This window comes from Exophiala mesophila (genome assembly GCF_000836275.1).
Source record: "Exophiala mesophila strain CBS 40295 unplaced genomic scaffold supercont1.4, whole genome shotgun sequence".
NCBI classification, from domain to species: domain Eukaryota; kingdom Fungi; phylum Ascomycota; class Eurotiomycetes; order Chaetothyriales; family Herpotrichiellaceae; genus Exophiala; species Exophiala mesophila.
Genome location: NW_015622507.1, coordinates 1,050,895 through 1,071,812, shown reverse-complemented (window position 1 = coordinate 1,071,812; position 20,918 = coordinate 1,050,895). Strand labels below are relative to the sequence as shown.

Here is a 20,918-nt window from a genome sequence, read left to right as displayed (position 1 = left end):
CCACGTTCAACTTGACAATCCAGGAGTGAGAGTGTCAAGGAAGGCGAAGACACCGCACGCAAGGTGTTGCATCATCCTTATGGCATGTCAGCAAGTTTGATGGGATTGCGGCCTGCGAACAACAATGGTACTTGGAATTAGCCGTTGGCGCAACATCGGGTTTCTGCATAAAGCCATTCTGAAATCACTCACAGCAAAGACATCACCTTTTGGAGCACGTGTGTTGGGAATCCAAGGAGGAAAGGTCAGATTGTGATTCAGTCATCTCTTTATCAATGATTGAGGGTCAACGCGTCTTTTACTCAACGGCAGGCACCATCACAAGATTCCAGCAGCGGGAAACAGGGCAGGAGTGACCAAGGTTGTGGTTGACACGCGTGCCTTCCCAAACTTCAACATGCCTCCCAATTTTGATTTTGCAATGAATTTGGACATGGATCCTGAACTGCGCGACTTTTACTATAATAACAACAATAATCAGAACAACAACGCCTCCTTTTCGCAACCAAACCTGCAATACCATCCTCAAGGTCACCTAGGACATTCTCAACCTCACCATCACCCTCATCATCAGATCCAGGCCCAGGCCCAGCCTCAGCCTCAGGCTCGGCCACCCTCTCAGCCTCGACCTCAACCATCTCCTCAATACTATTCCCATCAACCTTCTCAGGCTATTATTGCTCCACAGGCTTCACAGCCTTATCTTTCATCTGGTGAAAACCAGTTGCCCTTCCAATATCTACCACAATTTCAACCACAGCCCCGGAATCAACCTCAACAACAGGAGTATCAATTCCATCCACAGGCATATCCTCAACAACCCACACAGAACCTAAATTATCCCTCTTATTATCAAGCCAGCCCTCCAAAATACCAAGCTGATTTCAATCAATACTCCCAACCCGTCCTACACCAGCAGCAAGCCCCCAGGCCAAATCCAGTCCAGCAACATCACCAGCACAACCTCCATCAACCCCAACATCAACCTCAACCGCAGCCATACCTACAAACACATTCTGCTCAGCCACAACCCTTTTCCCAATCGCAAACGCCTACAACCCAATATCAAACACGGCCCACGCATCCTCCACAACAGCCAAAACGCCCTTCTCCTCAGTTCGGTCATCAACCGCCTAGGCAGCCTTCCCCAAATGTAACCCGTCATCCACCTCCTCAGTCTTCACCTCGAGTGAAACAAGATACAACCCATCAACCCCAAAAGACCGTTCGACCCCCTCCCCCTCCTTCTCCTTTGCCAAAGCACAATCAAAGTTCCCCTTTACCAATGTTAGGTAACACAATCGAGGTCGTTATCCCGTCTCATCAACAAATCTCATCACAAGCCAATCAAAGGTCATCCGCGCAAGCACCACCTGCGACCCCTCAGCCTCCGAAATCTTCGTCTCAGCAGTCGTCAGATTCTACTAAACCGCCACAGACCATTTCCCAGCCTTCTGACTCCATTCGTGGACAGAATGCTGCCCAACATCAGCCGGTTAATGGGTCACATCTCCAACCCTCCAACAACCAACACCCTCAAACCGTCTCAATGAGCCAATTGGAGAAAAAGCCCTCGCTTCCGATCGCTTCGACGTCAAAGCCCCAACACATCATGATCCCAACACCAAAGCCACTGCCTCGAATCCTACAGTCCGTTGAGATCAAATCCAGGCCAAAATCACCAACGATCAAGGAGCCACCACCCGGAGATTCTCCCGCGCCCGAGTGGCCAGAACCTGACTATAAGACGGCGTTGATGTACGTTGCTGATGATCTTCTCGATTCTGCTCGGACTCAACCTGGTAACAATCCACAATACTATGACAAGATTGCTGCTGTCATTACATGCCTCCAGGCCCTGCTTACCAAAACCAAGCTACAACCTCTGGAACTAGTGCAGGTTTCATTACACTACTCCCAAGTTCTTTACGATGAGACTGAGAATTACGATGACGCTGAAACACAGTTGGTGAAAGCAATCGAGATTGCGGGACGCCATAAGCTGATTGACCACAAATACGAGATGCAACTGTTACTTTCCAAAGTTCTCTATGAATCAAAACCCAAGGCTGCTATGAGAGAAATTCAGAGGATCATCGAGGACATTGAGGCTTACCACCACACCGCCTGGTTGTACGTTTTCCGGTGGCAGCATGCCATCTTCGCTTCCATGTCTTCTCCGATTGGAGAACTTCACGGCGCTGTATCTCAAGTCCAGAAGATGGCGTCTCTCGCCAAGAGACATTCGGACTCTGCAGTCATGGCCCTAGCCAGTGTGATGGAAGCCCAGTTTCATCTGTCGAGCTCCAGTCATGATTCAATCACCAACGCACAAAATGCTTTGGCAACTGCACGCTCCATGCAGCTGGATGTTTCCATCAAAGACATTCCACAGCTCACGCTCCTCGTGGCTTTGATTGATCTTGCATGCAGTCTGCATGAATTTCAAGTCGTGGAGGCTGACAGAAAGAGCAAGGAGATCAAAGAACTCTTTTACGAATGTAAAGCTCATGAAAATTGGCGGAATGATAATTACATCTACCTGCCAGTGTCCCAAGAGTCAATTGCAGGCACCACGACCCAGACTAGCAGGCATCTTGTCGAGAGAAAAGGAAAATACTACCTAAAATTCGAATGGCTTGGAAAATCAGAGGTGGAGGTTCTCATCTATTTACTATGCGCAAACAGTGTCGCCCATCGAAATTCTGTCAATGGAGAGAAGGCTGAGGGTTATGCACAAGGTGGACTCGATCTCCTACGTGCTTTGCAAGAGCGCAATCTTGCGGGCCCGTACGTACAGATCCAACACATCCAAATCAGGCATCGATTATTGGAGGCACATCTCTTGTTCACCTTGAGTTTCTTGATGGCATCTAAAGGCAGCTGGGAGGCAACCTGGAAATATCTGTCACAGATCACCGCCATCTTGGACGAATTGAAAGACGACTTTCCCATCAACATGAGAGTTTGTCTAGCGTACTTGAAAGGATCAACTCTACAGGGACTAGGCAAGTTGAGTGCCGCTATGGAAACTTACCAGTCGCCAGAACTTCAGTTCAAGCCACAGCAATCATCTCCATCTTTGCACGCAACATCTTCAAGACATCAATCTCGACCTAGTCATACTGAATCCGACATTACCCGATGTTTCACCCTTCTTGCCGCTATGAATTCCGCTTTCATAATGCAGGATCCCAATCATCCCCAAAACAGCCAAGTTCCTTCTCTGATCCATGGTCTCCAGCCGGCCGTCGAAAACTGTGGAAACAAAGCCATTCGGGCGTACTACGAGTTGGTGATATCGGCTTTGGTACATAAATCCATCCAAGTCAAACATCATCTCCGAGCATCTCTGGACGCCGGAAAAGAAATCGGCAGTCTGCAGATCACGACGCTGGCCTTGATTTGTATGCAAGACCGAGCATTCAAAGGCCAGGTTGAGGAGCGGGCGGTGAAGTGCGCGCGGGCAGCCGGGTCTCAAGCCAAGTCCTGGAAGGAACCACTATGGACTCACGTGGCCCTAGGGTATGAGGCAGACAGTCTGGAAATCAATGGTTTCGCAAAGACGGCGGTCCAGCGACGGGAGGAATCTGAGCAAGCGTGGGATAGACTCCCGGAGGATGTGAAAAGGATCAAACGAAGTGTTGATGTTTGAACCGTGAAATTTGGTCAGTGCATTGTTTGCGGAGCAGGATACTCAGGGAGTGAGCGTGTCAAAAGATTTCCATCAAGACAATGATGAATGATCATTTGTACTCTAGCTGGATTGGTGACAAATATGACTGGCAATTGAGCCAAGTGTAACTGTCTTGAAGACTACCAGACAAAACAATTGGACGAAAAGATTCAGGGCTAAGAATATTACCTTGGTATGTAGAATATGATTTGGAAGACAGGCCCGCCTATTCCGGAAACGCTTGATGGACATCATCTTGATCAGGAATGATGTATCGACTATAAGTGCTAGACACAAAGATGGGATGAAGTTGAGAGGGAGAGAGGATGAATAGCATCACGTGATGATAACGATAAGCTCGCCTCCTCCACATGGACGCTTTTGAAGGATATCATTTTGCTCTCCATTTGTCTGGCATACTCTCTCGCTACATCGATCAACAAATCTGCGGAACTGCTCCCGGAGGTTTGAAGTGTTTTGAATATTGTTCAGATCAACCAGAGTGCGCTTTGTCAAGATCAGACACTTTGTCGCCAATCGATATTCCTCCTTGAGCCAGCGCAACGTCGATTTTCGGCGCCTTACAATCATCCAGGCCTAAACTGTCGCTTCGCATCCTCCCCCCTCGACCGTCCCTTGTCAAGATGTCGTCCAACGTCGGTCTCAGCACACCGCGAGGCAGTGGCACCTCTGGCTATGTGCAGCGCAACCTATCACTCCTAAAGCCACGAGATGTCGGCGTCGGCGCACCCTACTCGATGGCAGACCGTGACCGTGCACCAGTGCAGCGGAAACCCGACGAACAGATCCTGCAGCATGATCGATTGCGCGAGATCGAAGTCAAAGTATTGGAATATCGCGACAAGGTGGAAGAGGAGAACGAAGACGAAGGCGTGGACACAGGTAACGGCAAACGGGAGAAACTGACAGAGGAAGACTTGGATGAATTGGTGGACAAAAAGAGAGCCGAGCTGATTGCCGATATGGAACGGGCGGATAAGAGAGGTGGTAGAGGTGGTCGTGACAGACCCGGTGGCAATGCCACGGGTAAAAATCTTAAGAAATACCAGGTGCATGAACTGGCAGAGGCAAAGGAGAAGGAAAGTGAGAAGTTGAGACGAGCTTTGGGTCTCAAGGGTGACCAGCTGGGTGAAGATGGTCTACATCCTATGGCGAGACAGGAGGAGAGAAAGAGAAGAGATCGAGAAAAGGCGGCTGAACTTGAACAACAAGCGGATCACGACGATGATGGAACATGATTCGTTACGCCCTGACGAACCGAAATGTTCCTGGGCAAAGGCTCAATCTATGTCAAAAGCACAGGGCTAGGGCCTGGCTGCAGAAGGAAATACCCTCGAGATGGATAAAGACCTTTAACCTGCACAAAGTGTAGTCCAGGACACTGGACAAAGGGCGATTCATCGATGTACCTCTGTCGCATGTCGGCAAAGAAGGTACCCTTGATTACATGCTGGAATCATGGACACCCACAGATGATCGAGCGAGCGAGCTCACGTCAGTCCCAAGCAGCATGTCACAAACCATTCGGAGCTTTGGAGGCTTGATATCGGTGGGCCCCAGACAAAGTCATGTTGCTCCTTATGCCGCGTCACCTCTTGGTCTTAGAACGGCTGTTCCAGATGAGGGAGATGGAGGCTTGTCTATTGGAGGAATTGCATGCATCAAATCCTCGCACCGAGGCAAGGCAAAGCGAAAAGCACGATGATGATCATGGTCTCGATGTGGTTGTTCGTCATTCATACATTCATTAGGGGTCACTGCTGACTCGAGCATCTATGATATAATATGAGAAGTGTGGGAAAGCTGGGTTATGTCAGCTTGCAAAAGAGCTGATATAATACTATCCACAAATGCCAATGTCAGTGATGTTTTCTTGTTTTGTCCGGTTCGGTAACTTACCGTTAGACATGATTCATCCTCACTCCCGTCATCATCATTTGGGAGATAGACGTAGAGAACAAGACCGCCTTCGTTGATGAAACAGGCAATAACTCTCGCACTCACCCTGCCCACACTCAAAACCCTGGACCAGTCTTTGGCATCAATGCGAACCTTGGACCAGCCCGCTTCGTTTTCGCCATTAGGGCCACCCAGCTCTTTCATTCGAGTACTCGGGTGGTTCCTAACGCCTTCTTCGCCATCTTCGAACTGGTCAGGGTTCAGTTCTGGGTTGGACAGGCCGGTCCAGCGACTCGTGATGTTGAGAGCATCGGTCTTGACTGATATCTTGAGCGAGCCGTGCATATTGGCGCTAAGTTCCAAGCGAGGGCCGGCGTTGGCGGAGCTCTTGGACGTCGCCAGTGCTAGGCGGGTAAATCGATCCGATATCGTCTTGATTTGTGCCAGAGGAGGTAGACAAATGTTGACGTCCGGTTCTGGGGTCCTGGGCTGATGGATCCGCTCCACCACTTCCATCGACAGTACTTTGACGGGGATGTCTTGTGTTATGATCGTTTCCCTCTCCCTCGCTGTATTGCGGCTTTCGTACGCTGCAGACACATCGTGGTCAGGGTCGAGGTCAAAGTCGCCTAGGTCGTCAACCTCTCTAGAAGGAAGGGCTACAACGTTGTTTCCGCTGCTGAAAGTATTTGTGACAATGGTCAAGGACAGCATGGGAACATTGTCCTTTTTGGTCAGCCGCAGTTGGGTGGATGTGGCGCCATATGCCGATCGGAGGGCTCGTGATAGGGCTTGAATAGGAACCTCGAGGTTGATGGTGTTTCTTTCGGCAGCAGCTTGGATGATGTATGTGTCAAACACAGTCTCAATCCTCAAGACGGACCACACTTGACTACCCCGGTCGGGGACAATGGTGAACTGGACATCGTCGTCATTGAGACGACACCAGGCGATTTGACCGAGGGATGCTAGAGAGGCGCAGAACTCTGTTGATGTGTCAGTTTGGTTTGGGGATATGATGGTGTTTCATGGTGCTTTGTGTACTTGCAAAAAGGTTTACATTCTTGATTTGACCTTTGAAGCGCATTGCCTTGGTAAGAGGAGTGGAGTGGAAGGGATGAGATGCGAGATCATCCCGTTCGGTTGAGTCGCGTACACGATCTGAAGTAAATAGTTGCACGGTTTGTCTTTGTCCAATACGAGGGTTGGTAGTTATTAGTCGTTAGAAGTGGTTAGTTGCGTTGCTTAGGCGGGGATCAGGCTGAACTTCCAGGCAAGCCTAACTTTTCGCAATTATGGGGTTGTGGCGGGGTCCGAGGTGCCTAGAAGGTTCGTCTCAAGCGAAGGTGGTACCCAAGTAGTGGAGACACGCCGTCCAAATCTTACGTGAATCAGCGCCCAAAACTTTGTGTAGCCCTGGACTTCTCCTGAGTCTTTTCTAGGCGTAACAGTGATGGTGTATTTGGTGTGCTGTTGTGGCTATCCAGGGGCAAAGACGCCTGTGAGGATGTTCGGTACCAGCCTAACCTACTCGCACTCCCCCCGTCGACCTCGTGCACCCCCTGAACGGCACAAGCACGGCAAGCCATCATCATCTCATCTCAGATCCCTTGCACCCTTCGTACTGTCTCGTAGTCACGCGTCGTCGTCTTCCAATCAACGCGTCCTCGTATTTTGCTGATCCCTGAAGAATCAACCTTGGATCTTGTCTGTCCAAAAGTTGGTTCCAACAGTGGATCAAAGTGCCACAGTTTCTGGTATCTCGAGCACCACTTCCCTTGCCTGGTGTCCAGTTACTGGCATGAACCCATGCTCCCCGTCGTTGCTGCATTTCGTGATCATCCCGCACGCGTCTTCCGAGTCTTGACGTCGCCGCTCCATCCAGGTAGGCACTAAGCAGTCGCTGTAGTACTCACTACACACACCTACGACAACCACTACTCCGTAAGTACACAACTATATACATCTCCTACTACTCACTTCTCACCTCTTTTCTCATCAGTTCCACCTCGTCTCCACAACTCTGACACGTCTTTCACCTATTGCTGCTTGGGCCTCCTATTACTCCATCCATCTTCACAATCCACATCCTGCATTTGTATATTTGCAACTCCTCGAAAAGCCTCTGACTGGTGCCCAACTTTGGCCAAATCCATTTCCAGATCTTCTCCTTCGGCATGACCACCACTTCAAGTCTACCAAGTTGAATGCTAGCCAACTACTGCATACCTCTGACCGTCAGATTCAGCATGTTGTTCTCAGCTACCAATACTCGATCGGCAGAATTGGTACCACATCAGTCTCGACTCATCCCCCCGACCTAATTGATCCAACACTAAAACAGTCGGTGTGCTTCAATGGCGACTCTTACTACTCCCACCAAACCCCAATTCCCACGCCTCGATCCTCTCCTAGACGAAAGGTCCCCATCAAAATCCCCTCGTCGAAAGGCCCAATTCGCCGTCCGAGAACTCGATCCTTTGTTGGCAAATTTATCTCCCCATTCCACGTTGAGAGCCCTTCAAGCCACAGACACCATCCCCGGAGGTGTGGCCACCCAAGATGCACTCACAACCAGCATCATTGACGCTACTCCGGCAGAAAGAGAGATTGGCATAAGAGCAGCTTTTGCCGCACAAAAACTGAGGGAATGGCTGGACGAAGTGTCAAAATGGAATTGGCCCGCCAGAAGAGATCGAGCCTTTGGCTTAGGCTTTCTTCCACCGCCCGTGCCCATCACCAGACAGCCATCCTATATTGGATCCCTGACATCAGAACAAGTCACTCAATATGAAATCAGATTTGAAGAAATTAGAGATGACCTGGACAGTCTAGATATTGACGACATCAAAGACCATGTCTTGGCGGCTCATGTTCCCTCCAAAAAGTCAGACAACACCCTCAAGACCTCTGGCCGCAAAAGTTATGGGAGGATGCGGGATTTCACAGCGTTGATCACTGCCACCGTCATACAGGCCCTGCCTGATCTCGCCAAATTGAATATACTCCTTGACCAGTGGGATGTTCGACTACGAGTTCTGAGGAGTCTGCCCAAGTTTCGTGCCCTCCTCGACTCAGTTCAACAAGACATCAAGACCTCTTTCCAAGAGATCAGATCAACAGAGCAGCTCACCACTATAACAGACGAATTCGTCGAATCCAAGAAGTCGGTCCTTGGAGAGCATGTCTCAGATTTGGGACGGAGGGCCGATAGATTTCTCGACATCTTGGAAGGTCATGAAGATTCTCTGCCGCAGGTTTGGATTGACACGCTCGAAAAGATCGAACTAGATTATGCGACATGGGTAGTCGAGGCTCATCGAGTCGCCTTGAGAAACAAATTGGCCTCCGGTAACTCCAGAACCATCCCAGAGGAACAGATCACTGAGTCACATGTTTTGGCAACTGAGGATGTGCACCCGGCAACAGAGGCTCTGCCTCCCTCAACAAAAGAGACTTCCGACCCTTCGAAACCAGAGGACACACAACCATCTACTTCAACGTATCCTTCTATTGACCTATCAAGTACGTCTTCGGCACAAATGCCTCGAGAACCAATGGACAATAGCAGCACACAACTCAACCAGAGCACAACGGTTTCAGAGGAACCAATGTCAAGGATCAAGCCTAAACCGTCTCTGACTATCGCCTTGCCAGAACCCAAAGGACACCGGAGAGACATCTCCAAAATTTCGGTTGCGGAGTCGATGCTCTCTGTGACTTCAGACATATCAAATGCCGAAATCATGGATGCCACGAGAACAAGTGTCATGCCGAGTCCCAAAATTAATATGGTGGACAACCCACTAAAAATCGGCAATGATGATCTAACGTGGTTTGGACCAAAGTCCTCTGCCGATCTCGAAGCTCGTCAGAAACCACCCATGCTACAACGAGCTTCCACGGCGTCGATTGAGGTGGTTCCAAGTCATCATTTGAAGCGTGTCATGTTGACACGCTCGGCCTCGTTCGACATGCTTACACAACTGCCTGAAACTCCATCACCTAGTACACCTACCAAGGCTCTTAAACAACTGGTCGGAGAGAATTCTCCAACACGCAAAACTCCATTCCTAAAAACTGAAGATTTATCACCGATTGGTCAACCAAGTCCAGCGTTGAAGGACACCACGCCTTTACCTTCTCCAACGCCCTCTCTGCTTGTGGAACCATTACGCCTTCGAACAAAGTCGGAAGATAGTAGCATACCCCCTGTTCCAACACTTCCTCGTCGATCTAGCAAAAGACAACCCGTAATGTCAACGAGTTCCACATCACCACTGACACCCGTCTCAAGTGCTAGCCCCATGACTCCGGTGGAGACAAGCGACGTCTGGAAACCGAGGTTGGACAAGCTGGAAGACCCCGTCTTAGAAGAACCGGTATCATCCAAGATTCCCGTTGAATTGGCCACACCGAAACAGCCAGTGTCGCTAGACGATAAGATTCAAGACTTGCTGACGAGCTTGCCGACTAAAATTCGACTCGCAAAGGACACGGATAACCTACCATCTCCGCCGAGATCTAACGCATCGACCCGATCATCAACCCCGACGCCTGGTCTGACACTGTCAGCCGTGAGGAGTGAAGCTTCCAGTCGTAAGAGCAGCGTTGGCGATTCCGAGATTCGGTTATATCACCTCACACGAGCTGGGCAAGCACGGGACACTCCTCCGGTGAAGCTCTTTGTCCGGACAATTGGGGATGGAAATCGTGTCATGGTTCGTGTTGGAGGGGGATGGGCGGACCTGGGCGAATATTTGAAAGAATATAGCCTTCATCATGGGAGCCGGACCAATGGAGATGGTCGTTTGGAGGTTGCCAGGTTTCCAGTGACTAGCCATCGGGATTCAGTCGCCTCTTCTGGCACAACAAACTCCAAAACCCGTCGAAAATCCGGATCCCCCTTAATCGCCCAAAATGGCTTTGAGAGTAACGCGCCAGGCGAGCTGGTTAATAACAAAATCCGCCGACCGTTGACCCGAACGCGTTCACCGGATGTGATTGACAACGGCCAGTCGAGGCAGAGTATCTCGACGATGCCTCCGGTGCCCTCCATCCCGACAACATATACTACAGTCTCACCGACCATGGCCACCATCTCAGACTCTACAGGTGCAGTGACTACGACTGTCATTGACCCAGACTCGGTAGTGGCGCCATCAGGGCTACTGGAAACTCCTGGCAATGTTGGACACGTCTTGAGCAAACGCTCCTCCACCATCAGTAATTCTGGAGTTACGACCACTACCAGCACCAGCTATACTCCTCTCGGAGCAGCAGGGCCAAGATCAAATAAACGAGCATCATCGGCATTGGGTACATTCCCGGGGACAACCAATGATGCATGGGTCGAAGGGCTGGTGGGAAAAGCGCGTGCTGTTTCTGGTGGACCTCCTAGCATTGCACCGGCATCTATGACAACGTCAACATCGACGACCACGACCACGACCACGACGACCACTGTCGGATCAGCGCCACGCGGACGACGTACATCTTACTGGGGACTGGGTTCAAGCCCGGCCTCGAATCGAACGGCAAGTCCTCAGCCGAGAGCAAGTCCAGCTCCCAGTGACAGGACCGTGTCGCCCAGTACTAGTACTGGTTCGGCAGATGTCAAAAGTCGACGATCAAGTCTGATGAGCCGGCCGAAGAATCGAATGAGTCTGGGAGATATTGGAGGTATCAAAAGAGTCTTCCTGAGGAAGAAAACAGGGGAAGTCCACTAAAGGACAGGAACGAGATGTTAACAGACTGCTCATTATCAATTATAACGCTGGGTTTCTGGATAGCTACCCAGGCTGACGCGACACACGACACGGACCACCCAAGGTATACAGTACATAGTCAATATCTATTAATTCATAGTATGCTAGAGGTGAGAATGATCCATTGATAGCGTGTGGAAATGAAGACGCTGGAATCCCGTTGTTGGTGCGGGGAATAATTTTGACATTATGTGTATTACGATGTTCTGTATGGATCCGCAATTTGGGGAAATACATTTTCGTCTCTTCACTTTTTCCTTCGAGTGTGAAGGAATGAAATACATAAAGGTGGGCGGCCAGTCGAGAGAAAGTCCACGGTCCAATGTCTGAAGCACAGGAGAAGCAGGCACCGGCGCACCTGCATGTCGCATATCTCGGCCCTGAAGCTTCCTTCTCCCATCAAGCTGCATTGGCACTTTTCCCTCCTCCCTCTTCTCCCGACGAGTCAACTACAACATCTTCGTCGTCGACAGACCTAACCTCCAGCAGTCCTCTCGTTACATTACATCCTCTACCATCGTTCAGTTCCATCTTCTCCTCTCTACAGAACTCCTCACAATCTCCCTCGACAGCCACGACATCTCCTGCGACGTCGAATCAGATCTACGACTATGCCGTGATTCCAATCGAGAACAGCACCAATGGCTCTGTAGTCCAGGTTCTCGACCTCCTCTCCCAGAGTGGCCTCGTCCATCAATCTCAATCTCAATCCCCTTCCTCCTCACCTTCCACCTCCGAACCGCTCTATCCATCTCTCTCCGTCTGCGCCGAGTACTACCTCCCCGTCCACCACTGTCTATATATCCACAGCGGCAACATAGACCAGGAACAACAGTCACAGCTGCAGCCATTTGACCTCTCTACCGTCCCTGACTCCATAATCTCTCAGATCTCCAACCTCTACACCCACCCGCAAGTCTGGGGCCAATGTAATAAATTCCTCGCCCGCTACCTCCCCCCTCCCCATGTCGAAAGGATAGATCTTGGGAGTACATCCGCCGCGGCAGCTTTGGTCTCGAGGGAAGGGCCGAAGCATGCATCTGGCCGGAATGGTGGACACCAAGGCAACATTTCGGCTGCCATTTGTTCCAAACTTGCAGGCGAAAAACACGGGCTGACATGTCTGGCGGAAAACATCGAAGACGAAGTCGGTTTGAATACGACCAGGTTCTTGGTTCTGAGGAATGAGGATTTGCACCAACGGTTAGGTCGGGGCGTGGGAAGCAGCAGCGACGCTCAAATATCGTCTGACTGGAAGTCGATGTACCACCAACAGCTGATCTCCAAGCGATGGACGTCGACAACTCCAACTCCCTCAAACTTGTCTTCACCGGCGATCAACCCAGCTCCCTCACCACCAGCACCAGCCCCCGTGCGTCACAAGTCACTCATCACTTTCACCATCCCGCACCGTAAGCCTGGCTCACTGGCTGACGCCCTGGCCGTCTTTAAGAGGTATGGCTTCAACCTAACCAGCATCGATACCAGGCCTAGCCGCCGGAGGAATTGGCAGTATGTCTTCTTCGTCGAGTGCGAGGAAGCCGGGCCCGATGCGGAAGGAAAGGCGCTCGATGGAGCAGTGGATGCAACCACATCCACTCTAGAAGAGACCGCATCGGGGCCAGGGGCCAATGATTCAGACCATTTCCCGGATACAGGCGACAATCTACGCAGGATCCTGTACGACTTGCGCCTATATACTGAGAGTTTGAAATATGTCGGCCGATTTGTCGATCAATTACAAGACTAAGCATATATCAGCAAAGGACTGGCCTTTAACAAGGATATAGAAAGTTCACGCTAGAAACAAAAATGGTCGTGGAGCCTCGGATTGGGATCCATGTGTGGAACAGATGTGAAGCGATTGACTATCGTTGTTGGCAGAGCGACGCTAAGACTGCATCCTAGGGACGAATGTGCATATAAATCAACGGGAATTGGGCTGAGCAGGAGATAGTCTCTCCAGCATGAGAGCTCCCAAGACCAGACGGGATGCGACTTGTCGACCCAGGATACCCAAGTGTCCTAGTATCAAGGATCAGTTTGTGAACGTCCGAGCCCTATTGCAGATCTGCGTCTCTCCATTCAATTTTGACAAAGCAATGCTTGAGCTTGACGAATGAGCGAATGACAAGCTCAATGACCTAAACACGTTGGGCATCTACCTCGTTCTCGTAGCATGCCAGTGGCGGGGTTTTGGCGGTGAACACATTCCGCGTGTGAAGCTGCCAGCTTCATGACATGTCCATCGGGCGTCAATCTTCTGACGTGGATAATGCACCTCGTTGGACTTATATCAGATCCTTGTTTTGTTGGGCTTTGATGAATGCGATTGCACTCGAAACAATGAATCTGAACGCCGGCCCATTTCAAACCATCGCTACGTGGCGTAAATTGCTTCGGCCTGTTGAATGCATCAGACAGATAGTCCTTGAAATCCTCGAATCCTGAAGTCCAACAGAAACTTACCATGGCGAAGGTCGAGTTCTTGCCTCGCTGGTGGGGTCACAGCGCGTTGAGAGCGGTCATTGTACGCGTGTCCCACGTCGGGTTTCCGGAATTGATTCAAACGCGGCAAGCTTGTGCTCGCTCGCGGTGTGGTTGTACTGGGTTCAAAGGAGGATGGTACCTCATTTGAACGCTCGAGTCGCGCGAGGGGGGAGATCGTGGTGGTCGCATCGATGGATGGCGTGAGCGTATCCGCTTTGTTCAAGATCGATGACTGGCCCTCGCGCTGATCTGCGAGGTGATCGAATTGTCAATCGTCGTAGAACTCATCCTCGGAGTCAACGTCAGCCAACTGTTCAAAGTTGACTTTGTATCGCAAAATAGCACCAATGCCACCGAATCCCTTGACGAACTGGTTGCCTTCACTGGAACGGTCGGACACAAATTCCAAGGTGGCGCCGAAATCCTTGTACTTTTCAGCCAACCATTCAAGGAAAGAGCTTTGATCAACAACTTCCATCTCTTGGCCTGTCTCCTTGTCCATGAACTGCTCCCGATCGGCTTCTTGGGCTTTGGTGGTGTGTAGGACCTTTTCGGAGCCGTCAGAGGCTTTGAGAACCCATCTAGTGATGTCAAGGTTTTCATAAACAATGAGGATTTCGGCTGCACCAAGCTCCAGAGCCTTGAGAGTATCATCAACACCATAACAGACTCGGCCACTGTCCTGGGAAATTTCTTCGAAATATTTGCCAATCAGTTTTTTCTCTTGTATGAATTTGACGTTGCTGAGGGTCTCGGCAGAAAGATCAATGGCCTGGTTGAAGCCGTTTTCACCACCATAAGAAACGTCGACGACTTTGATGACCTTTGACTGCAAACGGTTGTCAAACATGTCGGACTGGTTCAAATCATTTTTGAAGTCGGCAGAACCCGCCAGGATGATGCCAGCCACGTTAACCTTGTCGTTGGTGATGAAATTTTGAACGGCAAGTTCAGCCACCTTTCGAACATAATTGTGACGCTTTTCTTCTCTCAAACGAGCAAAACGAAGAGCCGACTGACCACCACGACCATGCTTCTTGGGAAGATCGACGGAAAATTTGTGGACGACTTCTCTGGTGTTCCCGCTCAGGGTACCGAACAAGGCACCATTACCATCCATGATGATGAAGCCAAACTTTTGATCCGACTCGAGGAGCTCGCTGAGGGCTTCGGTGTGAAATTTATTGTCACAAAGGTACAAAGAGGTATTGATAGGCTTGAAGGGCTCAAAGTCGATATTGATCTTCCGTTCTTTTCCTTCCGAGGTAATGATTTCACCGCAGTAGACGACGAGGCCATTAGGAGGAACTTTGTTGTACAACTTGAGACGTTGCTGGGTGGAAGTGATGGCGGAGAGGACCGACAGACGGTTGACTCGAGACTTGATGTTGGAAGCAGTACCGAATTCTTCTGCCAACATTTTGGCCGCACGAGAAACCTGGTCCTTAGGCGCTGTTGAAGAATTGTTAGAGAGTAGTAAGTGGGGGTAGAGGGGTAAGGAATATCTCACGAATAATGAGTGAAATCATGGAGGTTCCATTGCCCCGAGCAGCCTCGAGACGTTTGATGAGTTTTTTGACCTTCCATATCTCGATGTTCTTCTCGGCTTCGTTTGGTTGTGGAGCGGACATGGCTTTGAAAATTGGCCGCCAAAGCCGGGTGGTGACAAGCAAGAAGACACGGAGAAATCAAGAGAAAAAGACAAGTAGAAGACAGTGCCAACACCAAAAATGCGTAGGTGTAGAGGTGGATGAGACGGAGGGGTTTGGAGGGTGACGTCGAAGGAGTGAGGACGACGGGGAGGTGGGAGGTGGGAGTCGCAGTGAAAGTGGAAGGAGTGTGGCAGTGGCAGTTGCAGTTGCAGACTTGCAGAACTTGCAGTACTTTTAGTGCAGGTGGTTCTAAAAGTACGGAGTAAGTTGTTGGCTGGTGTTGGTGGGTAAATTTTTGGTGTGCAAACACGAGTTCAGTCACCGTCATAAGGAAATGAAATGACGGGCATGAATGACTCTTGTTGTTTTCTTTCTATCGAACCAAATCAACGCCAGGAGGAGTGACCCTGCATCGCTGCAAAGATGACCGCCTGCACTCTAGGGATTTTCCAGGTGTACTTTGAGGGGTCGTGGGGTTCTATCAGCCTGCTCTCTACCGACTATACACGTACAATCTACCCAAGTGTGGCACCTCATGGTAGGTCTCGGTTACAAAGCGTAGTCATTCATTATGTGCACTGGGTTTAGAAATGGTGGATAAAATAAAGTGGGTGGATATGCTGTCTCGGACAACACGACAGGTTAATTAGGCACCCGCCTGAGATGAAGGTCAATAGGATCTTGTCTGCAGACAACTTCTTCGTATGAACCTGAAGCTCCTGTCGGTGTGTCTTTTCTCCCAGAAGATTATTTACTTTAATCATGTGGTTGTGGAAGGGCAGATCACTGCCAACTATGTCACGTGCTTTGTGTGATGAGAGCACGTGACCATCCTGCTTCCTCTGGCTTACACCAAGGACAGGTACGTACAGTAGTAGATATGTCACCTCACATATAAACAATCCTCCGTTCAAATATTTAACTCATCACCGTATGCACTCAACTCTGATCGGTTATCCGCGCTCTGGGCGCTTCATATATTTCTCTAACTCTCAGGAGTTCCCAGGTTTGATACCCGCTTATAATTTCATTTTTTCCTTCAGAATCCGCCACCTGCGGCCAAAATCCCAGGATGGTTGCATGGAAAATTCTTTCACCTTTGTCCGGGGTGGGCGATCTGATTGACTTCCCGTGACTTGGAGGGTTGGCGGCGCTGCCCTTTAGGCTTGGGAGTTAGCCTGACCCCACTTACCCAGGCATTCTTAGGTGCCACCGGCCGCCTAGATCAACACAATCTCCAATCATAACAGGCTTCGTGACAGGCTTCAGGTTCTCCATCGGCCCCTAACAATCCTATCGCCATCGCCAGTCTCTCGTATCAGTTTCTGGTTATCAATGGGCTGATGAGCTTCAAAACATCACCTTGCAGCGACCGACTCTGTCGCTTTTAGCACTTCACACTACTTGCGACACCTTTTTTCCGCTCGAATTTTCCTGCTCTTCCATCTCAATTCCAGTCTTATATCCTTGCATAGGCGGTCTTTTGTTTTTCCACTGTTCCTTGCTCATGATGCCTAAGGCATAGTCTAATTTCTCACTGACATCATACCTCCAGCACCTGCTGGCTACCCATCCTATTGACCAACCTTGAAGCTACCCCCTGCACTCAACCCACCATGTCGCAACGAAATAAACAACCTCCTTCCAACTGGGACGCGTACGAACGTGGCCGAGCTGGTTCCTTTGGTTCTCTCGAGTCCGTCCCGGAAGGTGAACCACCTCTCCTCTCCACCTCCTCCCCACGAGACATCTTCCACAGACCTTCCCAGGATGGCGGCGCTCGTCTACGACGAAAGTCCTCCATTGGCAAAAGATTTGATTCTCTCCGACAAATGGGCGGTCCGAATAGCATTGACAACTTTGCAAAGTCACTTCAGCGCGCCGCGGGCTTCCGAGAAATCACCCCCATCCGCAGAGGTTCTGTCACCCTAGGTGATCAGGACCCCGAAGCAGGTGAGGGCGATGGAGAACAGAGTACAGCTGAGCCCAACAGGTCACTGTTGAGGCAACAACTACTTCATTACGACATGGGTAATGACAACAGCTCAGCTATTCAAGACGAGCAGCCCGAAGCAGAAGCCACCGAATCGACAAGGCTTCTACCACAGCAAAGTCGTCAGACTCTAAAATCGATCAGTGGATCTCTTGCTCCTGGTTCCTTCCGAGGAAGCCAAAGTCAGTTTGGCACCAGTCATGGCAGTATCTCCTCCAAACTCACCATCACCGCTCGACAACGAGCCACTATCTTGATTATGGAACAAGAAGAGGCTAGTCGGCGTGCCTTGGAAGACCCGGATGAAGAGTTCAAAGACGATCACCCACGATTGATTGAGCGAGAAGTCCGTCCAGATGGTGAAGTGATTGAACGGACCGTGGGAGAGTCGACTGTGCCTCAGACCATCTTCAACTCCACCAACGTTCTCATTGGCGTTGGCATCTTGGCTCTTCCTTTGGGCATTAGACATGCGGGTTGGGTCATTGGCATTGGATTCCTGACTATTTCCGCTCTTGCCACTTCCTACACGGCCAAACTACTTGCCAAATGTCTCGATACCAACACCGGCTCGTCCACATACGGCGACATTGCGTTCCTAGCCTTTGACACGTGGGGTCGAAACCTGGTCGAGTCTCTCTTCATCCTAGAATTGACTGGTGCTAATGTTGCCCTTGTGATTCTTTTCGCTGACAGTATGTCCTCGCTCTTTGCCGGCTTGGACAATTTGACCTGGAAATTTATCATTGCCCTGGGCTTGGTTCCTCTGAATTTCGTTCCGTTCAAATACTTGAGCTACACCAGTGTGATTGGCATTTTCTGTTGCTTGGGAATTGTCGTCATCATCTTTGTCGACGGTCTCATCAAACCTCGGACACCAGGTTCTCTGAGGGAAGTCGCGACGACGTATGCGTTCCCTGAAAACTGGGCATTGGTTCCTGTCAGCTTGGGGGTCATCATGGCGCCTTGGGGTGGACACAGTGTCTTCCCTGCCGTTTACAAGGACATGCGACACCCGCAAAAGTATGGTCGTGCTGTTCGGTACACCTACATCTTTACCTATGGACTCGATCTTTCCATGGCCGTTCTGGGCTATCTGATGTTTGGTGAGAAGACAATGGACGAGGTAACTGGCAACATCCTCCGCTCGACAGCATACCCCGAAGCCCTCTCTCTGGTCTTGGTGATCCTCATTGCCATCATTCCCATCACCAAAATCCCCCTGACCAACCGGCCCATCCAAGACACCGTCAACAAAAAATTGTACATTGACCTGCGTCAAATGGACCACAAAGCAAGGGTCGCCAGTGAAGCAAGCTGGAAGCATCGATTAGCCCGTGGTGCCATCTGCGTGGTGACCAATCTGGTCCAGCTCGCATTCGCCATCTTCTTTCCTGATTTTGACAGTCTGATGGCATTGCTGGGTTCCTTGTTTTGTTTCACCATTTGCATCATCCTCCCTGTGGGCTTCTATCTCAAGATCTTTAGCGAGGAGGGCCAAGAGATCAGCAAATTTGAAAGAATCGGTTGCTGGATTCTCATGTCGGTGTCGACTGCGTTGGCAATTCTAGGAACAGTGTTTGCCATCTTACCAAAAGACAAAACTGGTGCGTTGTAAATGAAGTGAACAGAGCCATCTCCTCAACCCAGCATGGTTGTTTGTTTGTTCGACATCAAATACGAGCACTCGGTTGGTATGGAACACATAAATTTACATATTATCAAAGTGTACATGATCGAAATCTAATCGTACTCAAATCCTAATCGGCACTGCTTTCGCAGACCAAGATACCCTTGTATGACCTGCACCCTTTTTGAGACCCTGATGCTGCCAAACGTGGCGGTTGATGAGGGTCTATTATGGTATTGTGCTTTGATACATGTGGATGCATCACATGGGATACGCCCCTTCCAGCAGCACCCGCCAGCTATTGACTTTCTGCCTTCGTCGAAGATACCCAACCACTTGGGTTTTCTCGTAAGAATTCTATTTCCTCGTCAGTTGAGTCTCTGCCCAAGATCGCATTACGACTAGGAAACCGGCCGAAGCGGACAATAGTGTCACGGTGAGACTTTGCGAAGCCTAAGCTAGAGACGACAAAGTCCCTTGCCCCACCGGGGGTGCCATCGCAGCGGGCAGCCAAGGCCTCAATCAGGGCAACACAGGCGACCTGCGAGGAGATAGTTTCGTCGTGCATAAGGGGCAGGTAGAAGAACATGGCCATGAGGTTGTCGCCGATGGTGCGGTCCATCTCGCAAGCGATGGAGTTCAACGCCAGTTCGCAGGCACGTGCGTCGCTGGCGTGGGCGTCTCCCAATCCCCGAAACACGTTTCGTGGGAATTGATCCAACAGAATGATCAGAGCCAGGCTTCCTCGTGCTGTGGCCATCCAGTGGTCCAGTTGGTGTGCCCGTCCAGCTTTGATCAGCGGCAAAAACTCATTCTCGATCTGTTGGTCGATCGTCGGCGTGCTTCCAAACCAATGCGTCGGCGCTACAGGTGGCTTGAACCAGAAATTGAGGATTCGATCAATGTCCGCTTCCGAGTGGTTCTGCATGGTTGTCTGCGTAGAGAATGCTCTAGGGACAGCTGCCTCTGCCAAAGGCTGGGTGCTTGACAACGTGGGTTTGATCGATGAAGACCCCGACGTCAGTGTTGAGAAGTTACCACCGAAGCTGAAGATCGATTGGACTTGGAGGAGCTTGCATCCAGGAATGAGTCTTAGTCTCGCGTGCGCAGGACGGGGAATGTGATATGGTCGTACTCTGGACAAAGCCTGCGAGAAACCTAGCATGGTTGTCTCGACGCTGAGAATCCTCACAGTGAGCGCATATGACTTATTCAATCCACCCGCATTTGCCCTCCACAATATTGTCTTGTCAGTCGTCGAGCTGCAACGTCTCTGTCGCGCACAGATCAAAAGGAGTATTTCCAATCAACAGATGGCTGCTTCCAAAAAATACGTCATGACCAAGGTTCAAAAAGTGCATCAGTCTGACGGACTTTATTTTCGGGAATTTCGCTCCATATATTGCCTCTGTGATGCGAAAGCCATTCAAAAAATACTTGTCTGACAAGGATATTTCAGTCTCTGTGTCTCTGGTCGTCATCTCCTTGTCAACCACTCGATGGCAAACACCCTATCTATCCACAGGTGGCTGGATCACATCAACGGTTATACAAAAGCTACTATAGCTCCTACTGGGGAAACTCAGAGTCACCTCATTCAAAAATGGCAGTCTCACTGATTCAAAGTGTCGACTCTCTCCAAAAATCATCTATTCTACCAAGACTCTTGGGACTTCATCAAGAGAAATGGAGCTCCAAACACGCAGACGCCTTTGCGCCATGCTCTTACCCATACACCTTTGCTCATCCAGCACAAGCTTCCCCGAGCTTCTGTATATCTTCTACACTG

General features: G+C 50.2%; 8 protein-coding genes across 9 annotated transcripts; 5 read left to right on the top strand and 3 right to left on the bottom strand.

Annotated features, from left to right (window-relative positions):
* The first annotated feature begins 28 nt into the window (after positions 1-28).
* PV10_05605 (uncharacterized protein) lies at positions 29-3,852 on the top strand. The gene has a single exon (XM_016370294.1). It carries the CDS (start codon positions 398-400, stop codon positions 3,653-3,655), a length of 3,258 nt encoding a protein of 1,085 aa, XP_016222587.1. The 5' UTR covers positions 29-397; the 3' UTR covers positions 3,656-3,852.
* A 468-nt stretch (positions 3,853-4,320) lies between these two features.
* Positions 4,321-4,935, top strand: PV10_05604 (uncharacterized protein; the record flags this gene model as incomplete). Its single annotated transcript, XM_016370293.1, has 1 exon — positions 4,321-4,935. The coding sequence occupies one exon, from the start codon at positions 4,321-4,323 to the stop codon at positions 4,933-4,935; it is 615 nt and encodes a 204-aa protein (XP_016222586.1).
* A 491-nt stretch (positions 4,936-5,426) lies between these two features.
* PV10_05603 lies at positions 5,427-6,785 on the bottom strand. 2 transcript variants are annotated; one of them, XM_016370291.1, is made up of 3 exons: positions 6,641-6,785; positions 5,597-6,582; positions 5,427-5,537 (listed from the first exon to the last, which is right to left on the bottom strand). In XM_016370291.1, the coding sequence occupies exons 1-3, from the start codon at positions 6,681-6,683 to the stop codon at positions 5,511-5,513; spliced, it is 1,056 nt and encodes a 351-aa protein (XP_016222584.1). In that variant the 5' UTR covers positions 6,684-6,785; the 3' UTR covers positions 5,427-5,510. The 2 variants fall into 2 exon arrangements, with proteins under 2 accessions (XP_016222584.1, XP_016222585.1); XM_016370292.1 differs by having other exon boundaries at positions 5,597-6,785.
* A 667-nt stretch (positions 6,786-7,452) lies between these two features.
* Positions 7,453-11,444, top strand: PV10_05602 (uncharacterized protein). The gene is made up of 2 exons (XM_016370290.1): positions 7,453-7,540; positions 7,599-11,444. The coding sequence occupies exon 2, from the start codon at positions 7,954-7,956 to the stop codon at positions 11,323-11,325; it is 3,372 nt and encodes a 1,123-aa protein (XP_016222583.1). The 5' UTR covers positions 7,453-7,540; positions 7,599-7,953; the 3' UTR covers positions 11,326-11,444.
* A 195-nt stretch (positions 11,445-11,639) lies between these two features.
* PV10_05601 (uncharacterized protein) lies at positions 11,640-13,556 on the top strand. Its single transcript, XM_016370289.1, has one exon. It carries the CDS (start codon positions 11,687-11,689, stop codon positions 13,112-13,114), a length of 1,428 nt encoding a protein of 475 aa, XP_016222582.1. The 5' UTR covers positions 11,640-11,686; the 3' UTR covers positions 13,115-13,556.
* Positions 12,960-15,712, bottom strand: PV10_05600 (eukaryotic peptide chain release factor subunit 1). Its single transcript, XM_016370288.1, has 3 exons — positions 15,365-15,712; positions 13,834-15,306; positions 12,960-13,768 (listed from the first exon to the last, which is right to left on the bottom strand). The coding sequence occupies exons 1-2, from the start codon at positions 15,483-15,485 to the stop codon at positions 14,123-14,125; spliced, it is 1,305 nt and encodes a 434-aa protein (XP_016222581.1). The 5' UTR covers positions 15,486-15,712; the 3' UTR covers positions 12,960-13,768; positions 13,834-14,122.
* An 849-nt stretch (positions 15,713-16,561) lies between these two features.
* PV10_05599 (uncharacterized protein) lies at positions 16,562-19,263 on the top strand. Its single transcript, XM_016370287.1, has one exon. It carries the CDS (start codon positions 17,123-17,125, stop codon positions 19,115-19,117), a length of 1,995 nt encoding a protein of 664 aa, XP_016222580.1. The 5' UTR covers positions 16,562-17,122; the 3' UTR covers positions 19,118-19,263.
* PV10_05598 (uncharacterized protein) lies at positions 19,231-20,413 on the bottom strand. The gene is made up of 2 exons (XM_016370286.1): positions 20,265-20,413; positions 19,231-20,201 (listed from the first exon to the last, which is right to left on the bottom strand). The coding sequence occupies exons 1-2, from the start codon at positions 20,292-20,294 to the stop codon at positions 19,428-19,430; spliced, it is 804 nt and encodes a 267-aa protein (XP_016222579.1). The 5' UTR covers positions 20,295-20,413; the 3' UTR covers positions 19,231-19,427.
* Positions 20,414-20,918: the final 505 nt, after the last annotated feature.

Bases quoted from the DNA above. Each gene is read 5' to 3' on its own strand.
- PV10_05602 (XM_016370290.1), top strand. From the start codon at position 7,954: ATGGCGACTCTTACTACTCCCACCAAACCCCAATTCCCACGCCTCGAT.
- PV10_05605 (XM_016370294.1), top strand. From the start codon at position 398: ATGCCTCCCAATTTTGATTTTGCAATGAATTTGGACATGGATCCTGAA.
- PV10_05599 (XM_016370287.1), top strand. From the start codon at position 17,123: ATGTCGCAACGAAATAAACAACCTCCTTCCAACTGGGACGCGTACGAA.
- PV10_05603 (XM_016370291.1), bottom strand. From the start codon at position 6,683: ATGCGCTTCAAAGGTCAAATCAAGAATGTAAACCTTTTTGCAA. The intron at 6,583-6,640 runs GTACACAAAGCA...ACACATCAACAG, and splicing joins GAATGTAAACCTTTTTGCAA to AGTTCTGCGCCTCTCTAGCA. The intron at 5,538-5,596 runs GTAAGTTACCGA...ATTTGTGGATAG, and splicing joins AGGATGAATCATGTCTAACG to TATTATATCAGCTCTTTTGC.
- PV10_05598 (XM_016370286.1), bottom strand. From the start codon at position 20,294: ATGCTAGGTTTCTCGCAGGCTTTGTCCAGA. The intron at 20,202-20,264 runs GTACGACCATAT...CCTGGATGCAAG, and splicing joins TCTCGCAGGCTTTGTCCAGA to CTCCTCCAAGTCCAATCGAT.
- PV10_05601 (XM_016370289.1), top strand. From the start codon at position 11,687: ATGTCTGAAGCACAGGAGAAGCAGGCACCGGCGCACCTGCATGTCGCA.
- PV10_05600 (XM_016370288.1), bottom strand. From the start codon at position 15,485: ATGTCCGCTCCACAACCAAACGAAGCCGAGAAGAACATCGAGATATGG. The intron at 15,307-15,364 runs GTGAGATATTCC...ATTCTTCAACAG, and splicing joins CATGATTTCACTCATTATTC to CGCCTAAGGACCAGGTTTCT.